Source organism: Anopheles arabiensis, chromosome X, assembly GCF_016920715.1.
Source record: "Anopheles arabiensis isolate DONGOLA chromosome X, AaraD3, whole genome shotgun sequence".
NCBI lineage: Eukaryota > Metazoa > Arthropoda > Insecta > Diptera > Culicidae > Anopheles > Anopheles arabiensis.
The window spans coordinates 18,613,159-18,637,546 of NC_053519.1; the positions used below are offsets into that span (position 1 = coordinate 18,613,159).

General features: G+C 42.3%; 1 protein-coding gene across 13 annotated transcripts in view; it reads left to right on the forward strand.

The window, feature by feature from the left end:
* The window catches only part of LOC120906639 (disintegrin and metalloproteinase domain-containing protein 11), a 105,870-nt gene that overhangs the window by 58,487 nt on the left and 22,995 nt on the right, over window positions 1–24,388 (forward strand). For 7 of the 13 annotated variants that reach the window (XM_040318454.1, XM_040318461.1, XM_040318456.1 and 4 more), the window contains exons 3-18: window positions 3,641–3,691; window positions 4,180–4,328; window positions 5,648–5,710; window positions 6,922–7,001; window positions 7,149–7,218; window positions 7,314–7,460; window positions 7,790–8,083; window positions 8,185–8,357; window positions 8,426–8,595; window positions 8,674–8,837; window positions 8,904–9,219; window positions 9,298–9,469; window positions 9,637–9,756; window positions 9,837–10,014; window positions 10,281–10,434; window positions 20,115–20,253. In XM_040318454.1, the coding sequence (XP_040174388.1) occupies window positions 3,641–3,691; window positions 4,180–4,328; window positions 5,648–5,710; window positions 6,922–7,001; window positions 7,149–7,218; window positions 7,314–7,460; window positions 7,790–8,083; window positions 8,185–8,357; window positions 8,426–8,595; window positions 8,674–8,837; window positions 8,904–9,219; window positions 9,298–9,469; window positions 9,637–9,756; window positions 9,837–10,014; window positions 10,281–10,434; window positions 20,115–20,253 (2,440 nt within the window). Of the gene's footprint in view, window positions 1–996; window positions 2,432–3,640; window positions 3,692–4,179; window positions 4,329–5,647; window positions 5,711–6,921; window positions 7,002–7,148; window positions 7,219–7,313; window positions 7,461–7,789; window positions 8,084–8,184; window positions 8,358–8,425; window positions 8,596–8,673; window positions 8,838–8,903; window positions 9,220–9,297; window positions 9,470–9,636; window positions 9,757–9,836; window positions 10,015–10,280; window positions 10,435–13,346; window positions 13,450–20,114; window positions 20,254–24,388 lie in introns of all 13 variants that reach the window. The other 6 variants (XM_040318458.1, XM_040318462.1, XM_040318464.1 and 3 more) reach the window with 3 other exon arrangements.

Genomic DNA, 24,388 nt, shown 5'->3' on the forward strand with positions numbered 1-24,388 from the left:
CACTGACCTGGTGCCCGGCATAACAACGAATTGAGCAGGAGGGCGATAGTATAACGAAAAAACAACTTTAATAAAAACTCTAACACATTCCGCACAATCGGACACAAAGTGGGGCATGGCTGCATGGATTTCAGCTGTGAGTCTATGCGTGTGGTTTTATTTTTTAAGTTACACTATGTTCCCACGGTCACCGTCGCCGCCGTTGTCAGCATGCAATTCTTATGTATATCACTCGGTTGATTTATGCTGACAGTAGAACAAAGGCATTATCGTACAGCCAGGCGGTGGTGAGTTTCAAAACTTTATGCCTAGAGGAGCGTTCTGCACACAAAACGGCAAACAACGCGAATGAAGGCAGCAAAACCTCGAGCATTCTAGTCATGCGGCGGTTCGACGTGCCAGACGACGATGTGTTTGGGTACATGGCGTGCTCTTACCCCCTACAGCAACCGATGTCGGCTGCTAATCCCCTGCACACGTCCGCTGGCCCTGAACGATGCTAGGGCTCCCAGGTTGTCAAATCGCAAAGGTAAGAAGGGAGAGTAGCAAAAGGAGGGGGGGGGGAGGATGAACGAGAAAAGGATAACTAGCAAACACAACAGCAAGCAGCAACAACAAAAAACTATCACTGCATCACGATGTCATTGGACTGTAAACTCGAACGATACAATCGACATAATTGGTGATTGTCTGGATACGTCAAATCTAGAACAGCTCTTACTCTTCTTCTCCCTTTTTCTCCTGCGCGTTGCAGAGTGTGGTTGCCCAAACGATTCATACTCAAGGAAACAGACAAACAATAAAATAAAAACTTTCACGTTTGGCTAAGCGCGCGAGATAAAGCTGCGCGATGCAAACTAGTTCCGACCTGCAATTAGCTGCCCGCCCAATTTGCCAGCTTGGCCAGTACCTTCTGCTCAGGTTGCCAGTCTCTATTTAGACTAAAATGTTTCTCTCTTCTTTCTTTCTTCGTTTCATGTTTTCATCGCGCCGCAGGTAAGCCGCATTCATTGTTATAATGGTCAACCGTCGATCGAAACGCATCCGATACGAAGGGACAACACTACTGCGAGGAGTGAGCGTGGAGTCGAGCTGTAACGGTCAGCGTAACGCGAAAGAAACTCGGACCAGTGCACCGTTACCGTAGCTGAGCTGTATGTGTGTGTGCGCGCGCGTGTGTGTGTATGTTTGCTTTTAAAAGCACGCATATGAAAGCAGCATTTGAAATATCGAGCATGTGGTTTGCGTTAACGCTGGAGCGGACAACTTAAAGACTTCAGATATTCCCCTTCCCTATTACCGTTAACGGGGATACCCTTCCAGCTGTAGTGTGGATTTCGGATCGATCGCCCAACTCCTCAGTATAAGCACTGTCACTAAGCCAGCAAGACTCTATATGCTATCGCTAGTCATCTGTTATCGTTACCCCCGTCAGTGGGGTAGTAAACGTTTTTGAAACAGGTTTCATCGTCTCTCGTATATGTATATATAAATATTTATATATCTAAACATATACATACATACATCTATATCTCCCTGTCTGCACTCACACGTTGTGGGCACAGTAGTTTCCGCAGAAGCTGTAATCTGGATAGCTGTACATCGGTGTGTATCTGTGTTGCTGGTGCCTGTACATGTATGTGCGTGTGTGTTTCGTTATTTCAGCGTCGAGCAACGAAGTCGACCAGTAATGCGATTGCAATTATGTGTACCTATGAGAGCATTGCTGCTGCCTTGTTCGAGCTCTAAATGAGAAGCATGCGATCGTAAGGACGCAAAGAGTGTTTGTGTATGTGTGTGTCTATCGAAGGATAGTAGTATAGACAATTCAATACCTGCTCAGCAGAAGACTGCTACTCGTTTAGAGATGATCTTGCTGTCCCTCTTGCCCTTCCTTAGCTCACTGTCTTAGACTAAAAAGTAGCCCAGATTCAGTACGACGACTGCCTGAAATGTTCAGTGTTCCTAACGCTGTACTGTGCACCCGTAATCGGGCAGGTAGCTAAAGCAAACTGTACCGCTGTGCAAAAGTGTCATTTACGCCTGGCTGGAGCGTGTGTTGTCCGACGCGGGCAAGTATTGGCGCTGCTCGACCGGTTCCAGGCCCTGCACTTAAACGCACAGGCACGCAATTCGCAGCGATGTTACCGAACGGCTCGTCAGACACTAGCAGTAGGCAGTAGTAGCTGTGTTTGCAGGGCGTGTAGTAAGCGTGTACCCAACTGCCAAACGGAGCCCCAGAGATAGCAAACGGGGGGCGTGCAGAGCGGGAGATTGAGGAAGGGGGCTCGAACAGGCTCGAATGGCATCGTTCGCACACGCAAGCTCGCAGCACGTTCGTACGATACAGCTTTAGTAGACATGAAACTAATGAGCCCGCTGAGGGCGCTGCTACTCGCCCTCGTAATGACACTCGCCGAATCTGCTGGAGGTAGGTGCCTGGTATTTTTGGTTCAACTTTATTTCCCATTCCAAACACCATTTCCGCTGTCCTCAGAACGTAAAAAGGGATCCATGTTTTGCTTTTAGTGAAGTTAAGCTTCTTTTTTTTGAAAGCGTGGTTTTAAACAAAACAAAAATAGTAAAATCGAAAAATATCGCACAGAAAAAGGAGTAGCTCTATAAGCTCCCAACCACAACCAGCAACAAGCGTCACCGCCACCACAGGATACGCTCGCTAAAACTGACAGCACAGCAAACGAATGACGGGAGAAGGGGGCATGGACCAAAAACCACTGCCTATCGTTAGTGATCACTGGTTGCAGATAGCTTAAAAATAGATTGCAAACGAGAAGTGGACGTAGAAAACGTCCGAAACAGAGAGCGAGAGAGCGAAAGAGAATGAACGGGAATACAAAATGTATGACAGCGCTAAAACATGAAACAGGCCATAATGGCGCCCGGCGTTTGGGGCAAGACTGGAGCAGAAGCTGGCAGCAAAACGCGCCAGTGATGTCCCACGCTGAGTGCAAGTCACGCTGCTTTAGTTAATGGTTTGTTTTAGAATTCCTACGCTTTACCCGTGATTAAAGTAGTGCGGCAAAGCGTTTGGATTCTGAAACGAAACGTTAACAACGCCATAGCTTCACAGCGAGCGATAGGAGAAATTTGATGTAACACACTACGGTAATCCGCGATACTACAAGCGAATGAGTTGCGGGAACCGATACGTCAAATCAGAATTGCTTTCTGCAGGCAAACCTTCAACTATGAAGTGGTTAGTGCTGAAACAGTAGCGTGAAACGGCATCTTCAACCCACCAACCCCTCATCTGTGCTTGATCTGTAAGGAAACTTCCACTCGATCCAATACCCCGTGGAAGAAGTGTCCTGAGTCTCAATTTCCGCATTGTTAAACTTCGACAATCTGGGCGGCCCGTCTGAGTCCAAAAGTGTCTTCCAGCGACATTTACAATCTGGCCATATCTCGCCATCAGGATCATGCACTGTTCCAACATCCCCTACCGTGCAGTAACCGTAGCTTGCAGCTCGTCGAGCACAAGTGCTCGAATAAATGTTTACACAAGTTCCTACACATGTTCCCGGCAGCCCAACGACACAGCTGCCGGTGCCAACTTCCTGCAATCATTATGCAATCTAATCGATGCCGTTTCCCTTTGCTTGATGAACTCTCTTTCCAGAAGCTGACTACACTCTGGATGATTCATTCTGGAATGAGGAAAGCCCAGTAGGTAAGTTTTGATCAGCACATAAATCCATTAGCGTAGCACGCTTTGCGGTCCACCGTACGTCTGACCGCCTACGAGCCTGGCACAGGACAAAGTTTCACATCTTGCCATCTTGTCATTGTCGCTGGCGCTCGACGGCGTGTTTCTGTGTTGTTCTGGTGACGCTCCCCGTCCTTTCCATAGCATCTCCGCTCATATCTCGGTGACAAGTTGGAGTGAAAAGTTTCTCTTCTCCCGCGGGCGGAGTTCCTCCCAAAACCCTTACCTCTCATCCCACCCCATCTTCCCTAGTACGAATGCTTTCGTCGGCACAGCGAGGAGATAAAGTTCCTAGGGTCACCTGTCAACTCGGTGCCTCAGCAAGCTGCGTTGCATAATTTTCGGCTGCCAAATTTGATAACCGACCGCTCCTCTTTTTCTTTCTCTTTCTCTCTCGCTTTTCTGTTTCTCTCTCACTATCTCTTTCTCACTCTCTGGCCACTGTTTTGTAGGTGAGGTCGAGCGTTTACTGAAGGAGCACCAGCAAAACCAGGAGCTAGTGGATAAGATCGGTAGCAGCTACTACCAGATCATCTATCCCGTACAGCTGCGCCATCATGAGAAGATGGGCATCTCGACGCGAGAAGTTAACCAGCCAAAGGTACGCTATCGCTTCCGCGAACCGGCGGATACGAACCGGACACGTACACGTAAATCTTATTATTATGAAGCTAATTATGCTGTGTATGGTGGTGATGAGACGGGTGGAACGGTATGTGTTCCTTTCTATCATAACATATGCATCCCATTTTCACATGTTTCCTGTTTTCGTTTTATGTTATTTTCTCTTATCATAGAGCTTTTGGAGTTTTGTTTTCTTGAGTTTTTTGTCCCTACCTAGTCGCATCTCTTACATTCGTACGTTTTTCCTACCTGTGTTTGGTTTTCCATTCCCGTCATCCCTCGCACATACTGTTTGAGGAGATGTTTCCCTCGACATGAGGTGCACAGTAGCCCTGCAAACAGTATGCCACTTACCCGTTTTAAAAAGATATGTTCACGAGAAATCATCGAAATTTTAGGTTAGCTCCGTACATACATGTTTTCTGTTTTCTCACGCAAAGCTCACTTCATTATCAACTCACTCAGTTACCAGCAAACCGATAGAAAGCAAATCGTGCACAGCAAAACAAAAACGCTGGCAAATGTACTTGCAATAGGTACCTAAGCAAACAACCTGGAGTATTCCGAGATAACTGTGTCTATGAATGTGTGGTTAAGTGGATTCTGCAGGATGCCATTCCGGTCGAATGTAAAAGGACACGCGTCACTTAAATATACTCGCTCTGTCGCTATCTCCCCATGTCTCTAGTACTTAGACATCCGTCCATTATCTTATTACTGCTCACTTGGCACCGTCAATCTAGGCAACAATCTCTAGAGCAAATACATTACATCTGCTCCTGGCGAATAGGGCGCAAGCGTTGCATATATTACATGGCTGTTCGTGTTTGCGTGTGTCTATCAGTGCAAGACAAATCGTTACATAGCATCAACAATTGAGACATCGAAGAGGTGCTTTCAGAAAAAAATAACAACATGTCGTTTTGCTTTTGCGTACGTCAGTTGCATTGCTTTCGAGCTTTTCACGTATGCAATCCGCACATACGGTTGGAACCTGTTTTACACCACTAAGAAGCAACTCGTTTGTTTGCTGGTGAACCAGTAAGCTTTGGATGCGTACTAGGCGAAAGTTTGTTATCCTTGTTTTGTTTTACGTCAAGCGTACTATTGTTTTACCCGTACAAGATGCCCCTGCCTCTTTTGTCTCTTATTTCAGCTGCACGACACTACACGATAACCACTTTCCCGGCGGATCGGTGGTTGCATAGGTTCGATGTAACTATATTCTTTTCCTTTTCATTACTCTTTTATATCTCTGTCGCTCACTCTCGTCGTTTGCCCGGTACTGGTCCGCAGTTTCCACAGCGTGGCTATGACGGTAGCTACTCCGGCAGTGGCGGTGGCCGTGGTCGATCGAGGGTAAGTATCGACGAGTCGTACATATGAAAAAAATACGCTAATAAATTTACAATGTGATCGGAAATGATAAAGCAATTCTTCTTCCGTGGCACCTTGGGCCAGCATACATTACCGCAATCCGAGGGTGAACAAAGAAAAAAAACCCGTAGCATCGATTAAAAATCTCCAACACTCATTACAGAGCGATTCCTTAATCAGAACAGCGGGAACAATCAAGTGATGAAAAATTAGATACCGCCTTCGGTTGGCAGTTTTTCCTTGTCCGCGTGCTTTATCTCCGGGGGCTTTGGTACCCGCTGTAGTGACCCAATTGACAGGTCGGCAAGAAAGTCGATGCCGAAACGGTGGAATGTACACGGTTCCGAACGCCGATCGTGCAAAGGGAGTGAAAGTGCCAACCAGAAAGAGATTTTCCTGAAGCGGGGAACACAGCAAAAGAAAGAAAATGAAACACAATCACGAGATTTGCATCTTCATCGCGTCAGCGGATGCTTGTTAGGCACACGTACCTGCACAAATCGTTCGGGTCGCTTATTCGTCAGCGGAAATCATAGTCATCCGTTTCCGTTCATCCGGACAATTGCTTTCGAAACAGTGTGCTCGCATCTCGAACGTGCGGCGAGAAGAGGGGGGTGGGGGGGGGGGTGATTGGTAAGGGGAAAAGTCTCGGCAACACATCACCACCCAAGCTAGATGGGGTGCGGGACTCAGCACTTGTTTGTTCGTGGGTCGGGCAGACTGGGGCACTGTGTGACGGAAATGAACGTATTTATTGGAAAAGAAAAATCCAACGAGAGAATGTGACCTGCTCCGGGCGCCTGCAAGAGAGCTGGTGCCTGCAAGGGAGTCTGTGCGATGCAGATGCAAAAGACTCCGGGGCCTTCAAGGACACCGGTGACCGGGTACAAGGAATTGACAATCGACATCTCGCACGGTTACAGGCATTGGTGGTATATAATTTGAGCATGCAAGTATTCGAACGAGGTTGGGCAGGGCTGTGCTGGTCCCCAGAATTGCCTTAGAGTGGATGCTGTGGGTGCTGTGGAGTGGTGAGGAGAGGAGGGGGGGGGGATAGCTGAGTTCCCTCTTACACAGACATTTACGGACGGCAACCAAACACCGCCTGCGCAATTACGATAAAACTAATGATCCTTCATTTCCCCCTTTTTACCATTTACACGTTTATCTCTCCCTATCGCTTTCGTTTGCAGACTGGGAAGCATTTTCATCGAACATCACTTTTGATAAAAGCTTTTAACCATAAATTTCGATTAGATTTGGAATTAAATACGTGAGTATTCGCTGCGCTAAGCACGATTTCTCTAGCGAGCGCCTTTTTTTTAATCGTATCTCAGCCGTTCCAAGCCAGCCTCCTAATGGTTTACCTTTGTCTTTTGCTTTTGTGTTTCCCCCTCTGTTCAAACGCTATGCCTCGCAGACAATTACTAGCTCCCAACATTGTACAGAAGCACTATCTACCTAGCGGGTTCGCTCAGGATTCACATCGAGTAAGTAGGATCGTTTAAAGGGGGTTTATTAACCAAGGGGTCCAGCAAATTCACAGTCTCACTGACGCTCTCGTCTGGTCGGCCGCATTTGACAGGAAATTGAACACTGCTACTACCACGGTACGGTTAAAGACTATCCGGGAGCTAGTGCAGCCTTCCACACCTGCAACGGTGTCAGCGGTGTGATACACGTCGGTAATGAAACGTTTGTTATTCATCCATTTTACGGAGGTGATTTATCGGTATGTTATTTTTCCATCTTCTTTCGATTTGATAACGCGACTGACCCCCTTTAACCCGCTCTTCCCGTTAAGGGGATAAACACATCAGGAGCCGTGGTGAAGATCTTGTTGCAAGTCCCTCCGGCGTGGTCCGTGAGGTCTGAACATTCGTCCAATAGCTCGAATTCTTTCCATAGGGCTGTTTGGTGTATGTCTTGGGAGAAAAGCAACATCGATAGTCAGCACTCCTCCTGTATGTGTGTGCCCTGTTAACAAAGCAAACAAAACAAGCGTCTCGTTTCTGTTCTGGAACAAATGCTAAAAAAACACCACCCCGTTCGTTTCAGCAGAAACATCCACATGTTATATTTGAAGCACGTACAAAATCAAATAAAGGCTGTGCGAATTCTGGCAACCTCGAGTGGAGGACGCGATCGATACGCCGCGGCAGCAGCCACCATGCCGGGTTAGTGGAGCTGATTGATCGCAACGGTGCTGGCCGGTACAGGCGGGATGTGCGCGAAACCACCAAGTACATCGAAACGGCCCTCATTATCGACAAGGCGATGTTCCAGAAGCGCAACGGCAGCACCCGGACAGAGGTGGTCCACGATGCCATACAGGTGGCGAACATTGCTGATCTGGTACGTATGAGGAGGGGGAGCAGGATATTAGGGAAGAAATCCTGTGCCTCGATCTGGACGACTAACGTATCTTTATCCACTTCCATTTTACCTCACTGCAGTACTTCCGTACTCTGAACACACGCGTGTCCGTTGTATATATCGAAACATGGCAGGGCCAAAACCAGGCCCAAATCGACGGAGGCAAAGATATTAGCAAAGCAATATCCAATTTTAACGACTATACATCTAGGAATTTGTATAAAATAGATAAAGATACGACCCAGCTGCTGACGTAAGTAATTTTAGACTGTCAAAGCAGAGGACTTTTCTGATCCTTGCGTTACCTCATATCATTCGCAGTGGCGAGACATTCGCCGGCGGTGAAGTTGGCATGTCCGTTCCGGAAACCGTGTGCACACCGAAGGCTGTTGGCATAAGCGTAGACATGAATCCTTATGAACCGCATCTGCTCGCCGGAACGATGGCGCACATGATAGGACACAACATTGGCATGGGTCACGACGATAATCGTAAGTACCGTGGGATGATGCTCGCATAGACTACTCATTCGCTTAACATTTTCCACTGCTCTGAACACGTCTGCTCAGGTGACGAATGCATCTGTCGCGACTGGCACGGTTGCATTATGTCGCAATCGATTGTCGGTCTGGAGAACGTACAGCCGTACAAGTTTTCCGAATGCAGTCGACTGGATTACATCGATGCGTTGCGCATCGGACACGGTCTCTGTTTGTTGAACAAACCGAATGAGGTAAGTTTTGGGGAGGGGATGAGAAGTGGACAGTGGAGACAATCACGACTATCCCGGCTTTACCAGGTGGAGCTTCGTAAGAACTGCGGCAACGGGATCGTGGAGGATGACGAGGAGTGCGACTGTGGCAGTGCGCTCGATTGCGACAAGACGGATCCGTGTTGTGACGGCATCACGTGCAAGCTAAAAAAGGAGTCCCAGTGCGCGACTGGGCCCTGCTGTGATAAATGTATTCTAAAGCCTCCGGGCGTCATATGCCGCGATGCGCACAACGAGTGCGACCTACCCGAGTACTGCAATGGCGAGTCTGGCCAGTGCCCGCCCGATGTACATAAGAAGAATGGCAACCCGTGCGGCATGAACTCTACCGGCTTCTCTACAGGTATGTAGTGCTTCAAACATAATGCGTAGATAGGCGCTGAAGCTCTTCCATAACAATATTTCTTTTATTTGCGCACAGGTTACTGCTTCAATGGTGTTTGCCCTACACAGGCCGCCCAGTGCGAGCGAATCTGGGGCTACAGCGGTACTGGTGCCGATCGAGTGTGCTACGAACAGTTCAACTCGAAGGGCTCCATCAACGGCCATTGCGGCAAGGACGGCAATGGCAACTACATCAAATGCGAGCCAGAGTAAGATCTCGCTACTCTACATCCTTCCAAGAACTTCAATTCCATATCCAATCCCCCTCTCTCTATCTCTCTTTCTCTCGCTCTCTCTCTCTCTCTCTCTTTTATTCTCTCTTCTCTCTTCCTCCATCTCTCTCATTCTTTCTCTGTTTTCGTTTCCTTATGTCCAGGAATATTCAGTGTGGTTCGCTCCAGTGCAAGGATGGCGACCGTACGCCAGTGGAGGACTGCTGCGAACATTTGTACTCGCGGGCAATCATCTCCATACGCGGCACGGAGTACGAATGCAAGTAAGTGTTACGACAAGCATCACCATTGAAACTCTCATCTGGCAGTGATGCACATCTCATGTCAAATTCCTCTACGCCAGGTCAATCACTGGGGCGTCCACTAACTCCAACACGCCACCGTACGGACTGGTACGCGACGGTACACCGTGCGGTGATAATCTGATCTGCGTCAATCAGACTTGCGTCAGTATCTTTCCATACATCGATCAAACAAAGTGTCCGACGAACCATAACAATCTCGAATGCTCCGGCAATGGGGTAAGTAGAGGGGTTATTCCAATTACCTACTCTTTTTCTCTCTCTCTCTTTGTCTGTGTACCTCTGCGTTACCAGAATCCCTGATTGCTCGGAAGTTGATAGAAAATACTCACTGTATAGAAAAAGAGCGAGCAAAATACTCAAATATGTCAGAACAACTTGAGTGTTTAGTTGACGCGCCACAATGGCGGCATGCAAAGATGCCTCAGATCCTAACCCGCTTTCCCCTCCACATACCACCCGCTCCTCTTGTCTATTTCCGGCAGGACTGTACCAACAACAATAAGTGCTTCTGCAAGTTTGGCTGGACTGGCCCGGATTGCTCAATTCAGGCGCATATCACTACCACGTACCCGTCGCTGATCACGTCCACCACGTCGGAAAGCACTATCATCATGGAGAAGAAAACGACTCGCTACGGTAAGTCCATTCGTTGCCCGTGCTTGCTGCTTTCCATATTTTCCAACCCAAAAAACAACAAACAGTAGTGTTTGTTACGTCTTGTTAAACAATTTCAGTTTGTCCGATAGTTTCGTTTTAGACATTATAATGCTTTTGTTTTTGATCAATACACCGTGTAGAAATGTTATACAGAATACCTCAAGCCAAATACTGCCGATTTTCATTATAATAAAGTAAAACAATAATAAGCCATACAGAAGAAGGAAACATTAGCTGCCGTGCAAAACATTACCAGAGCACAAGAACACACATGCCACATTCTAAACAATGAGCAGAAACAGGAAAAAAAATCATTACAACTGCCCATGCAACACTCACATGCCCAAGTTTCCTTACAAGATTGACAATGATCAGTAGAGCCGAAAAGGAAAAAGTAGAACCCTTTTCCTTTTAACCTGTCAGCCGTAAACAACACAGCCTTAAAACATGAGTGACTTTTTGAGCATACATTTTAGGTCTCTCTCTCTCTCTCTCATTCTCTCTCTATCTCTCCTCCTTTCTCATTTCCTCTCTATCTCTCTCTTTGTATGTCAGTTTCTAGGCTACTCGGTTCCTCTTTGCTCCTTTTGATCACAATCCCATCGTTTTTCACGGGCCCTCTGTCGTCTGACCCCTCTCTCGCTCTGTCTTTCTCTCTCTCTATCAATCTATCTATAAATTATCCCCTCTCCCTCTGCTTCTCTATCTGTTTTCACACCCCTTCCCCACGTCTCGTGCATACTCATTACCCTGGGTTTAAGAAACACTACTAATGGGTTTCTAATCGTTTCAGCGCCTTGGAAAGTTGCTCTAGGGATAGTAAAGTTTTCTCGATTTCCCATAATGCAGATTCTTTCGATCGTGCCCCCCTCAAACCACCTCTTTTCATTTGATTTTGTCAAGAAAATCAGGTATACGGTTGGGATTGTTAGGATTCACAGATTGTCGCAAGAGGGCGCTAGCGTACGCGAACCCAACTTACAAATTGATCAGCACCTTATTCCGTGCCCGTTTCTACTCATGGCTTGTTGTTTGCATTAATTAAAGTACACTCGAGTGTCTTATGCCATAAGTGCCGACTAGGCTCGGGTGACTGTAACAGTGCGGTTGAATGAGCTATAGCTATGCTATAGTTAGTTTTCCTGATTCAGTTGATACCCAAGAAGAAAGCTCAAGCTACAGCGAACCATACCCTCCCCATCCACACAAACATACAACGCCACAAAGATTAACCGGGAACAAATTATGACAATGGTAATCGTCAACTTGTTTTCGACAGTTGGACACAGCAAACACATTCACGCCTACACACAGCCACGAATAAATCGTCTTCAAATTTGAGTCTCATGTTACGCTGTTACTAGAGCGACAGTGTATTGTTCCTGCGTTAAGTTTGCATTATGTTTTGCCCATCACTCTATAAAGACCGTTTTGACGTTTCTTCGCTTTGTCTCTTTGTTTACAATGCAAAGCTTACATGAGAGAAAAAACACAATGTTTTCGTTTGCTACAATTACATACCTCGTGATTCGGTAAAGGGCCATTTAGATGGGCACTACGCAATCAGCAATGCAGTAATCAGTAACGTCGAAATGCATCCCCTGAATATATGAAATTTCTGATCCGAACGTATTAATACTTCAAAAATTAAAATTTGATTTTTATGTGTTCGAAGATACGGGATAATCCTTACTTGCCAAATTAACGCATTTAAACACTCATACGCGCAGAAATCTTCATCAATATCATGCAAACTGTTGCATGATTGCATTGGGAAACTATTTGAAGCAATGCAACCAAGTTGTGTAATCAGTGTAGAACACAATAGAGTAGCGGATTGCATACGGAGAGGCTAAAAATTGTTCCAAACGGTTGCGATTGCGGTTTCTGATTGTGTTACTGCCGTCTAAAAGGGCGCTTAAGGTTTAACGGAACGTAACAGAACGCCAAGGCCGCTTCTCTTTCTTTTTCTCTTTCTCTTTCTGTGTTTCTCTCTCTCTCTCTCTCTTTCTCTTTCTCTCTCTCTCTCTCTCTTGGATCATTTCCGTTCCTTGTTGGTGTTGCCACAAATACTGAATAAAAAAAACTCAAGTAATAAAACCACTACAAGCTACCAAACATCGTATCTGTCAAACGCGACAAGCATTACAACTGCCGTACGATGCAGATTCCATACACATCTTAGTCAATGCTTTGCTATAAAATGTTTCTCTCCTTGTTTCTTTCTCCTCTCGCCTACCGACATCACAACGTACAAAATCGCCGTCACCACACCTTGATTCGCACCAAAACAAAAAATCCATTACAAATGCCAATTGTAAAATCTAAAACAAAAAAACAATCGTCGATTGCATCCAATCCTCGCACGATGTTCGATGCAAAACGTGTGCGAACGACCGCGGCAAACAAATCCTCCAACATCGATTAATGCCGATACACAAAACCGACACCATTACTACCCCTTCACACCCACAACCATGTGTGCACGTGTGTGTATGTCTGCCATTCTGTCTGCCCAACGTGTAACATATCCGGAAACACCGGCCTCGTTTGTTTCAATCTGGTTGAAAAACTGGACACTCGCAAAACGCATCCTTTGTCGGTTCACTCCGCCATTACAAAACATGCGCGTACGCACACATACACACACAACGCTCCTACCTACGCGCACTCTGATCACGTGCTGCCCACCTCGTTCACGAATGCGCCCTGATGCGCTCAATACGGCAACACAAATACCCAAACCCACCATCAAACTCCATATCAAATGCAAACGAAACAACTGAATCGCACTGAAATCGATGGCACAAACCAACCAACAAAAAAAATCGTCCATAAAAAACGAACTACAATGGTGCATTTACTGATAACTGATGGTTGGGCCCACGTAGATCACGACCAGGGTAAGGTCAGCACCCTGGCAATGGTAATCATGTTAGTGGTAATCGTCAAATGTGTCTTCCTTTGTTTCGCGTTAATGGCTGTTTGCTACAGGTAAAATGAACCAATACCTATAATTATTTGTTCAATTCACACTCATTCAAAACTTCCTAGTAACTGTGACTGTCCCTTAAAAACTGAACCGAACCTTTTCGCACCGTTTAATTGAAAACTGTGTTTTAAGTAGCTTCTGTATCACAAACGTATACAGGATTGTTTTAATAGTTTCAAACAGTAACCACTAATTGTGGATGGTTTTAAGATTTGTTTTTGTTTGTCATGTTTGATGAATATCTAAAACTGATATATGTCAAAATATAGCTAAAATTATCCTATGTTGTAAGGTTCATAACGTGTTGTAACGTGTTTTCGTGCTATTCAATGTGTCCAAACAGCGTAATTTGAAAAGCGTTGCCTTTCAGTTTTAAATTTACGTTTCATGCGTTCTGCGATGCGTGTTACTTGGGAAAAACACACGGTGCGTTTGTTTAAGTGCAGTCGCACGACACCTCTGTCAAAGCAACACTTCTATTTTGCGGATGCTTCTATCGAGTGCGATTTAGCATCTTTTAATTTAATAAATGTTACTTGTTTGAGCGATTTTTAAAAGAAACACATGGATAAGCAGTGTTTGAGTTGCATTTTTTGCAGTATTCTCTGTGTATGCGTGATTTTTTTTTCATACGCGTTATTTACGCCTGACACTGACACGTCATTCGACACTCGTCTAACTGTGTCAACTAAATGGTTTATCACCATTACCATATTGTGTGTTCATCATCACCAAATTATTGAAGTTTTGTTTTACATTTGTTCACCATCATCCTCGACATCAACCAACAAAAAGTCATCCATATATGTCAAATGTTTTTCCTACCCTATAACTTTATCTATTTTTATGTTAAGTTTTTGTATGTTTTTTCTTCTTCTTCCGGTTTTTATTTACATTTTTCCAACACACTTCCAGATCCCCTAAAACTATTCCCGACAAGCCTGTGGTGCAAGCACGCAGGCGTCCGGCTAATAAACTCAATACCGGCCTAAAATCTAACGTTTAAACCACTCGAATTGGATGAAAGGATGGAGCAAAATGTTAAGCAACGTAATCAAGATAATTAAAACATGATGTGCCAATCAATCGATGATTTGGAACTCTTTACGCAGATCATGATTTAAATAAATTAAAAAAAATGTAATAAATCATAAAAAAAATCACCTGTCAGTTAAGTGAACTAGATTTAAAAATTAGCTTAATCACTTAGAAACGCCCAAGCTTGAAGGGTGCAGATGTTATGTTCTAAATGTCAAAATAAATGGAAAATAATTTGCTAACACTGTCAAACTGGGCTTTTTAGTGACATTTGTAAAGTGAAAACGCAAATCGGTTACTAATCAGCATACATCATCAACTTAATCTGCTATGACGAATCGTGCGTTAAGCTCCGCTGTCAACAGCGTGACCAAGACAGCAGCTAGCAGACACGAATTGTTTTACGCGCAGCCAATCTGCGGTGGAGTATTGTACTCTACTGCTAAGAGCTTTCACACGCTTTCAAGTACTGCTTGTGTCATTTTGTCCGAGCCCATCGTGCAGTCAGGCTTTAAGATTTTTTTTGTTCTTATTCATTTTTGTTGTTAGTTTCTTGTTTTGATATGTATACCTCTCTCTGTCTCTCTTTCTGTCTTTGTATCTTTCCGTTTTTTCATTTGATTGATATCCGTCCACATATGTGTTAATCTGTACCAACCGTATTTTAGCCACTCTGCAATAGTAACGTTTCTGTCAGTGTCTCAATGTTCGCACACACACATACATTCAAATCCTAGTTCTTTGAGTTGATTTGTCCTTCAATTAATTTGTAGGATTTTATTTCATAGTTGTGTTATTTTCTTGTACTTTATTCTGTTTTTATTTTCCTACAAATTACGTTTGTCTACATTATTTTTTTTCTCAATTCTTCTTGCTTCTATGTTATATATTAGTCCTTATTACTTTAACCTACTATGACTTGTTTTCATTCCTTTTTTCATAAGCAAAATCATTATAAAATAAAAATACACACACCACTAACCAGCCACATTCTTTCTCACCGTTTTTTTACTACTTGTCTGTATCGAGTGTAATTTGCATATACATAATACATATGTATATAGATATTTCCGTTTATTTTTGCATATGTTTACTTTCGTATGACGTGTTGATGTGTTGTGTGCAGTGTAATTATGTGAATCTGTGCCTATTGTTAATGCATTGGAAGTACGTTGCGAGCAAAAATCAAACAAAAACTCTTATTTCAAAACAAGCAAATCCCATATGTCACTCGTATGTATCGTTTCTGGCTGTCTACTCTTCCTCTATCTCTCTCTCTCTCTCTCTCTCTCTCTCTCTGTCTCTCTCTCTCTCTCTCTCTCTCTCTAACATTTCTGTTAAATGAGCGATTTCTTTTTATGGGTTTCTATTTTCTTCTATTCTTCTTTTAAATGCTGTTGTATTTATTATCTGTTGTACGATGATGCCTCTCTCTTCATCTTCACTGTTCTGCACATACACACACACACACACACATATTGTAATCGCTCCTTTGTTACGTTTTTGGTCCACTATGTATCTCTCTGTTCGTTTACCTTAATGAAACATTTGTTTGTCGTGTCGTTATAAATAATTGTACAATAATTTTAAAATCAAATCAATTACCCATTAAAACCATCACAACTTGTCTCAAAGTCGAAGCAGCTATAATACAACCTAACGATAAGACGTTTTACTTTTCCGTTTTTTTTTAATTTAGTGTTCACTGCAAAACGTTTATAAAGCGGCTCTCTAATATGGTGACGATATTATGTGGTTGAATGTCAAATTGGCACTCAAAAATATTTGTACTTCAAAAACTCTCCTCCTCTGTAACTGTTTTCAACATCACCTGCACCTGTTATGATATAAGCGTTTACGGATGTTTCGTTTCCCTCGCAAAATCTCAATGTTCGCATAAGCTGATGATAGAGCTCATCCTCCACGATCTTTGGCGAATATTGGTTGTTTGCGTTTCACAATCCTCATTTCTATTTACTTTATGTACACTCTCTCTTTCTCTCTCTGTCTCACACACACACGCCCCTCGCCACAGCACCCCGTCGTCAATTAATTTTCTTTTTGGGAGTTGAAAATGCAAAAAATACCGGTTTCGTATGGGCGATGTGCTATAGTGTCATTTGCATCACATAGCTTGAACCATTTTTTTTTTTGGGCATACTTTTGAGAAAAAGAAGTAAATTACATTCCAAAAAATAATTAACATAACACGATAATGGTGATGTTTGAGTGCTTTCATCTCATCAGGTCCAACAAAACCATTTTTTCTCTCTCAATATTTTCTTCGTTTTCAGATTAACATTTTGCGACATTATATTAAATCTGTCTTTTTGCAGAATTTCGAAATTTAATTTCCTGTGCCTGGAACTGACCTTCGCTGGATGACTTTTTTGTCCATATTTATTAAATAGGTTTCGTTCATTATTACTCTTTATAGTATGAGAAATATCCCAATGTCTATCGCCAACATACTGTGTATGTTAATTATACTCCAATTGAACTGAACGTTTTATAACAAATATGTTAAACGCAGTACATTAGTCAACCTCTCTACTTCTATCATCCCTTTCACCCGTTTCGCTACAAAAAAAACGTAACGTCGTTGCATTTCCTATCCGCTCATGGTAAAATTACTTCGTTTACGTTGTTCGAACACATCAAAAACATTGTGCGTTTATCCAATCCGAACGCCACTAGATGTCTCACGTTCGCTCCCTGTTGACTTTTTTTATATTCTTTCTGATCATTGCTTGCTTGCGCTTACTCTTCTTGTGCCTCCTGTTTTTGGGTAGCTGACCTTCGGTGACAGTGATTTCATGCCCGAAAAGCCATTTTCGTACGCCTCAAACAAAAGCAGTAGATTGTGAATGCTGTTCGATGTGAAGCAAGCAAGCTTTCAGTCATCGCTTTCAATGATGTATGTACTCGTACTCTTCTAAAACAAAACAACCGGCAAAATATCATGCCCACTAGGTACGGTAGGTCCGATATACGCTTGGACAACCCGTACGCACGCTCGACTGCGGACGCCCGGACTGGCTATTTGATGTTGCATATTTTTGTCCTGATTTTTCGTCCGTGTCAGTGACGGGAGGAAAGGTCACCTTGTTGTTTGAAGCGTTATTTCTTTTGATAGGAGAGTGAGTTGAGTGAGCAAAAGAGTAAAAGAGGGCGGCCGATCACTGTCGTATTCGAACACAAAAAGCCCACCTAATATAGTATCGAACGTTGTTTTTCAAGATACACGAAAAACACGATTCGATTGATATTGCCGCAAGCCTGGCAATCTCACTCCTTGCGTGTGTATGAGCGTGTATGTTAGAGGCGTTCCTTGTACGAATTTGGACAGGTTCCCTTATACATCAATGGCCTTCAATAGAAACTGCTAAAAGCTAGACGCACTGGACACACAGTGAGTGATTCCTGTGACTTTCGACGAATCGGTAAGGCGTGTGTGCACTTCAGGCGCCAAAAGCGTGCAAGACGACTTTTACGTTCCGATGAGGGGCAATATGTAACAGCAATATCCTCCAGGAACTTATTATCGAGATATTAGTCGAGTCGTTTGTATTTTTGTTGTTGTTTTCCTACAAGAAGATAGTTTTGATTATGAATACCACCTTGAACATGCCTTCAAAACTTTGATAAAATATTTTCCACACACAGTTTGCCTGCACACCATCACATACCTGAAGGACTCGGAGCCTTATTTCATAGATATCTGCTTTGTCTGTTTACGTTCCGGTAATTTCCTTTTTTAAATATTTTTTTATTATTTGTTAAAGAAACATTATTATGCAAACAGGTAATAAACAAGGCAACTACTAGTCCGTTCTTTATTTTAGTTTGTTTTCCTTTTTGGTGATGTCGTGGGAGGGGGGGGATAGAGCAACACACCCCCTTATACTGAAGATTACCATTGTCATAAACAGAACGGTAAACAACACAATGCTCTCGTCACTAGACCAACCATCGCCGGCGATGTGATAGTGTCTTAACTGTCCAGATAGTACATTTCTCGTAGCTGTGCTCTTGTTCTGTCGTCATGTATGTTCCGCCCTTTGCCTAGCAGCTATTCTAACACAGATGCTCTACCTACACCTTGCGCGATTTCTGCAATGAAAGGGTACGAAAGGTGTCTTCTTCCACGCTTCCATTAGTGGTGGTGTTTCAAACCCTACATCTGCTTTGATAATTTACAATACGATAGTTTCAGACACTCATTCATACAAAAAGGTAAACTCACCGTACAACACCATGCTAGCAAATACACTTCTCACTTTTCACTATAGTCTCTGATATGCTCTATACGCTAAAGGACAATATCAGTGAACTTAGCCGAAAGGACTAGCTACGGCGCCCTATATTGTTCATCTTTCACGGTTAGGGATGCCACTTACATTTGAAAAACCTACTCTGCTCTCAGTAAACTGGCTACAAAACTACAGAAAACCCGAAAACTAACACCAGTCGTACGCAATTTCCATGCCAAAACGAATGCTCAAAAATGCGGTGTTTGCGTAGCGTTATTTGCTTATCATTCTTTAGTTGTTGAACAACTTTAATTTAGAAAAAACCTCCCCAAAAACACTCTTCCACCTGCAAATTAGTAACCTAGATATGAGCATTACTAAAACATTTCTCTTCTCTTTCTTTTCTTTCTTTGTCTCGAAATGAAAACAAACCAAAACAACCGACACACACACAAACTAAAATCTAAACCATAACTGTGTATGATTGTGTGTACACACGCACACACGCATGTTAACGGTGGTGGTACTAACCAAACGTGATATGTTTTAAACCGACCAAATAAAACAAACACACAAAAATATAAAACATCTTCGCATTTCTGGGTGATCCACGCATTTATCGCACAAAACGTCTCAACCACGACAAAAAAACTACCCGAACCACACTGCGGATCACGCCCGGTTGCCTAACAAACCTGTATACTACCGCTGTACGATTATCATTTGCGCGCCTCTGATGCGACGCGCAACATGAAATTGTTATCTATCACGAATGCTATTACAAACACTTGTGCAAACTGCACCGAAAAACGAATAAAACATTTACTTTAATGTGCCTGTGCGTGGGTCTCAACGGTGTTTGTGATGTACTTACGGAATGTGCGATATCTGTATAATATGCTCATCCCACTATGCTATGTGCGGTGGGGTTTTGATACATTTGTGCGTCTGCATGCATCAATGCATCGCTTGTATCTACTCACGTGTGCGTGTGTGTGTGTAACGATCTAACTAACGTGATAACTGTTATACATCGCGATCGGTAACAATCTTTGCAATCATACACACCTTTTTTCAATAACGCAATACAATCACAACCCGACTTACCGAACCTCGGTACTACTTAACAATCAAAATAAAACAACAACAAAAACACGCACCACACATATGCAACGGAATCTGTTCAACGCATGGCATCCTCGCGCGGGTGGTGACGACGGCATCGACCTTTACTCTGCCCGTCGGTGTGGCCGACTGAACGCCACCAACGAAATCTGACTCGATCACAAAACTCCGGAACTTCGGTGTCTTCTGCTCTGTCGGAAAAAAAAACAAACCAAAAACTGAACGAAACTAACTGAAACTGCAACAAACAGCCAACTACCACGGCTCAAACACAGTGTTTCTAGTCGGTGTTTTAATGTCGGTTGTTGGGGGTGTTTTTATAACGTTTGCTCTGATGGCTTTGTGCTACAGGTCAGTTGTAGTACATAATAACTTCTCCTTGTGCCTAAGGTTAGTGACTTTTTCCGTTTTTGTTCATTCGTTTTCATTTCTTTCACGAAACAAATATTTGCTATACTACTAGTATCAATCTACTGCTGCTACTACTACCCCTATACAACAAAAACTCTTCTCCCCTCTCTCTCTCTCTATATATATATAACACTAGACCTCAGTACTGATATAACTAAAGTCTCTCTACTGTTGCGAAATCTTACTTCTACAACTATCAATATGACACTTCGCCTACTGTCTCTAAAACTAACAAACTGTTTCTGTTTTCAATAAATATAACATGTAATTTCAATTACCACTTCTAATATTACTACCAACACTAATGATAGTACTAAAATTACTACTACTTTCACTACTACTTCTATTCTTGACACTCTTTCTCCCACTCTCTGTCTACCAATAATTGCTGCTGACAAAAAAACATAACCGATCACGAACGCACAACTAAACTTCCCAATACAGAACAATACAAAACACTATCTCTCTCACTCTTTCTCTCTCTTTCTCTTCTCAATCACTCATACAAAAAAAAGCATTATACCACTCTTGATACCTATTCTTTTCATTAGCTTCTGTACCAAAACTAATAATAATAAAAAATAAACACTATTCTACCGACTGTACTGTGGCCAAGAGAAGTTATCTCTCTAAGCTAACAGCTGCTACTTCATAATCAACCGAGCCGTGCGGAAACTATTAAAGTTACAAAAAGTATCCCTAGTTTGCATGCCTACGAGTCAACCTCTTAGTGAATTTTCGTTCGTTTTTTTCTTAATTATTGAAGCAACAACACCGAATAACAAAATAAAATCTTTATATATCTCATACACTTTAATCTACCATTGCTTTGCTTTTACTGCTTATATGTACTCTCTCAGACACCGTCGATTTCTTCTCCCAAAAACAACAAAACCCTGTTTTGCATCTGCAACCTTGACCTTCTCTTTTGAACGGAAACACTAGAGTTTTGGATGAAACTGTTAACTCTTTAATTTGGACAGTTAAATCGTCACTACTTGCAGAGTTTACAAGTCTAAAAAATAACTGACGATATTTTATAACATTCGACATTCCTTTCAATAGACACCACAATCTAACACTTGTCTACGCGTCGAATGATGTAAGCTACACTGTCCAATTGAATAACTCAATCGTCGGTTTCGATTGGACACACGTCAGATTTGGCACGATTTGTTTTTGATTTGTCAAATTTTACAAAAACAAAACATAAAAATTGTCTTATTGTTAACACAAAATTAAAATTATATTGTTTATTTGGCAGAAAATAATAAAAATAATTCTGATAATATAACATCAACCATAGAAAACCATATAAAACGGCGCCCAATCGGACATTTATGCAATCAAAATCGACGATTGTACTTTTCTATCAAACAGTGTAGCTTACACCATCTAACTTTCGTTTAGACTTTCGTGTCACAGACGAATGTTATAGTTATATAGACAGTTGACGTGTACTGCACTAGTACACCCTGTGATTATGTAATCAGTGCTATTTTCTTCTGTTCTATTACAAACACAGCTTAGGACTTTTAAAAAGATACTTGCACCAATCACTTTATATTATTTCTATACAAAACCAATGATTCAATATTACGATCAGGCTAACTTTGTTGATTTTCATTTTTCCAATCATATTCCAATCGTATTGGTATCTGTAATCGAAAAACTACATGAAAACAAGTAGGCACCTCGGTTTAACATATAATTTAATTTTTTTATTCAATTCATCAAATTTATGATGTACATAAAAACTGAATTGATACTTAAACTAACATACTAAGTCATTCCATAGAAAGTGAGACAGAACGCTAAAGATATTTATTTGCAGCGAACGAACGAGACGTTAACATATAACAGAAATATCAAAATCGCAAACACATCGTTAGGATCCTAGCGACTAATGTTGTCTAAGTCGTTATCTGAAATCTTCTTGGGACAAGTTAAATTAGAATTTACGAATTTAGGTTTGATTGATTTCCTACGCATAATTTACGCATTGATTTCCTTGGCAAAGCTAATATCAGCTATTGAGTCCAAAACCATTACTTCGGTTACGATGCTCCTAAACTACTCGTTTTCATTTTCAAAGCGTAAATCAATGAACGCCTTACAATTATCGTTTTGATTTAATTGCCCTGCCATTATGTGCGTATTGAGCCTTCGAATGGTAGAGCGAGCGTCAGAACAATTACCCAGTGTTATAGTTAGGACCAATCTATTTATTTTACTTATTAGTTTGCAAATTAATTTTTTCCACTTCATTTCAACTAATCGCTTTAATGAATCAAACATCATCCTTCTGACAGTAGAGGATCAAAATATTCGTCCGCAATCTTATACCAGAGCAGTGAATCCAAGAACTTTTTAGCCCTGTGTCGCACACTATTTGTTGACTCACACTGTTAACGGACCTTACTCTCTGACACGTACTAACCGCAAATTTATACTATTTTGATCGCAACGACTCATCCTCATACTCATGGACACCTTAGACTGTGAATACAATTCGATCGCTTGGTTCTGATTGTGTAGCTATACGTGTTCCTTTGGACCAATCGTACCAATATTTCGACCAATCGGACCTGTCCGTACCGAAGCGAAGATCCAACGACCACACCTCCGCAGCAACCAAGCGCGCATGCGCGCATGCATTTGGTTTTACTAGACACCTGTTTGTGTTCTGTTTTGTTTTACTGACGTTTACACGATCGTGATTACCTCTATAATACGCAACAAACCTTTAGCTGCATCTCCTTCCTCCTTGCTCGCCGTTTTTTGCTCCCTTCTTCGCATGTCTCGCTCTCAATGTAATAACGTGAACGTGTTTGCTTTTGTACTCGATTTAATTAGAACAATTGTTAATATCTATTTGTAACGAAGTGTTACTATTTGGACTACAACCTTAGCCTAGCAAACAGTAGAAGCACGAATTTACCACTTTCTGACTTGTTTAGTTTAGTAATATTTTCCCCTTCAATGGTAAAGAAATGCATGTGAACGCTAGTTTTAAAAACGATGCACTCTGGATTGATTTGGCTTTGTAGATGTGTACGAGCGAGCGTGTCTACGAGCGTGTGTACGAGTGTGTATGCGAGTGTATGTGTGTTGGTGGACGCTTTTGTGTGTGTGTGTTTATGTGTGTTTGAGTGAGTGATTTAAAATAGTTGGCGCATGCTACACGATAGCTCCATTTAGGCTTGGCTGTGCAGTTATCTGCTTATTTTAATATTTTAAATTTCTTTTCATTTCGTCTCATCACGTTTATCTTGAATGATGCATAAATTTAAATGGCATTTTAAGTGAACTACGAATGACGCAATTGAAACTATATTTCTCGATTCAACCTCACTCTTTACTACAAGAGAAAATCCAGAAAATTGGAGGCTTCATGAAAATCGTTCGCACTCAAATCCTTCCACTACTTCTCACCTTACAACACCGGCACTACCCCCATCCATTGTCATTTGTGTGTTTTGTGTTCACAGATCTGTTACTTCACTCATGCCGAGTGGTTCATCAACATTCACATGTTTTGGAATTGTGCAGTTGCTTTTACTTTCATCCTTTTCATCTTATTCCAATAACGTTAATTAATAAAAAGAAGAAAAAAACGAGCACATTTAATATTTAACATAATCTTTTTCTCTCCATCAAACCGGTAAAACAGTTATCTGAATGTTTTAAACTAAGAACATTAACATTTCTAGCAACCTGATCATGGTTCATTTGCTCCCAGCTTTAAACTCCTCGAATATCTTCGTCTTGACCTCATCCTTTGTAACTCAGTTTATCTTTCCGTTTTGTGGACACTTCAACGTGCACACAATTTAACTTTTTCCATTGTTGCTATTTGCATTACGTTGCATTCTGGTTTTGTTCTGTATTTTTTCGTTCTTCTTTTCTCATATTTTCGTTCTATATTCATCCAAGTATCTAGACAATGTTAGTCCATTTTCTATGTGTCCTTTGCATACTTATCTGTCTCCTGTCGCCTACGTCAGTTCAACTAACGCGCTTTTATTACCCTTAATCGTACCTATACTCTATTTATCTATTATCGCAAAACGCCAAACCATTTTCCCTTTTACTCTTCGTATCGTACCTGTTT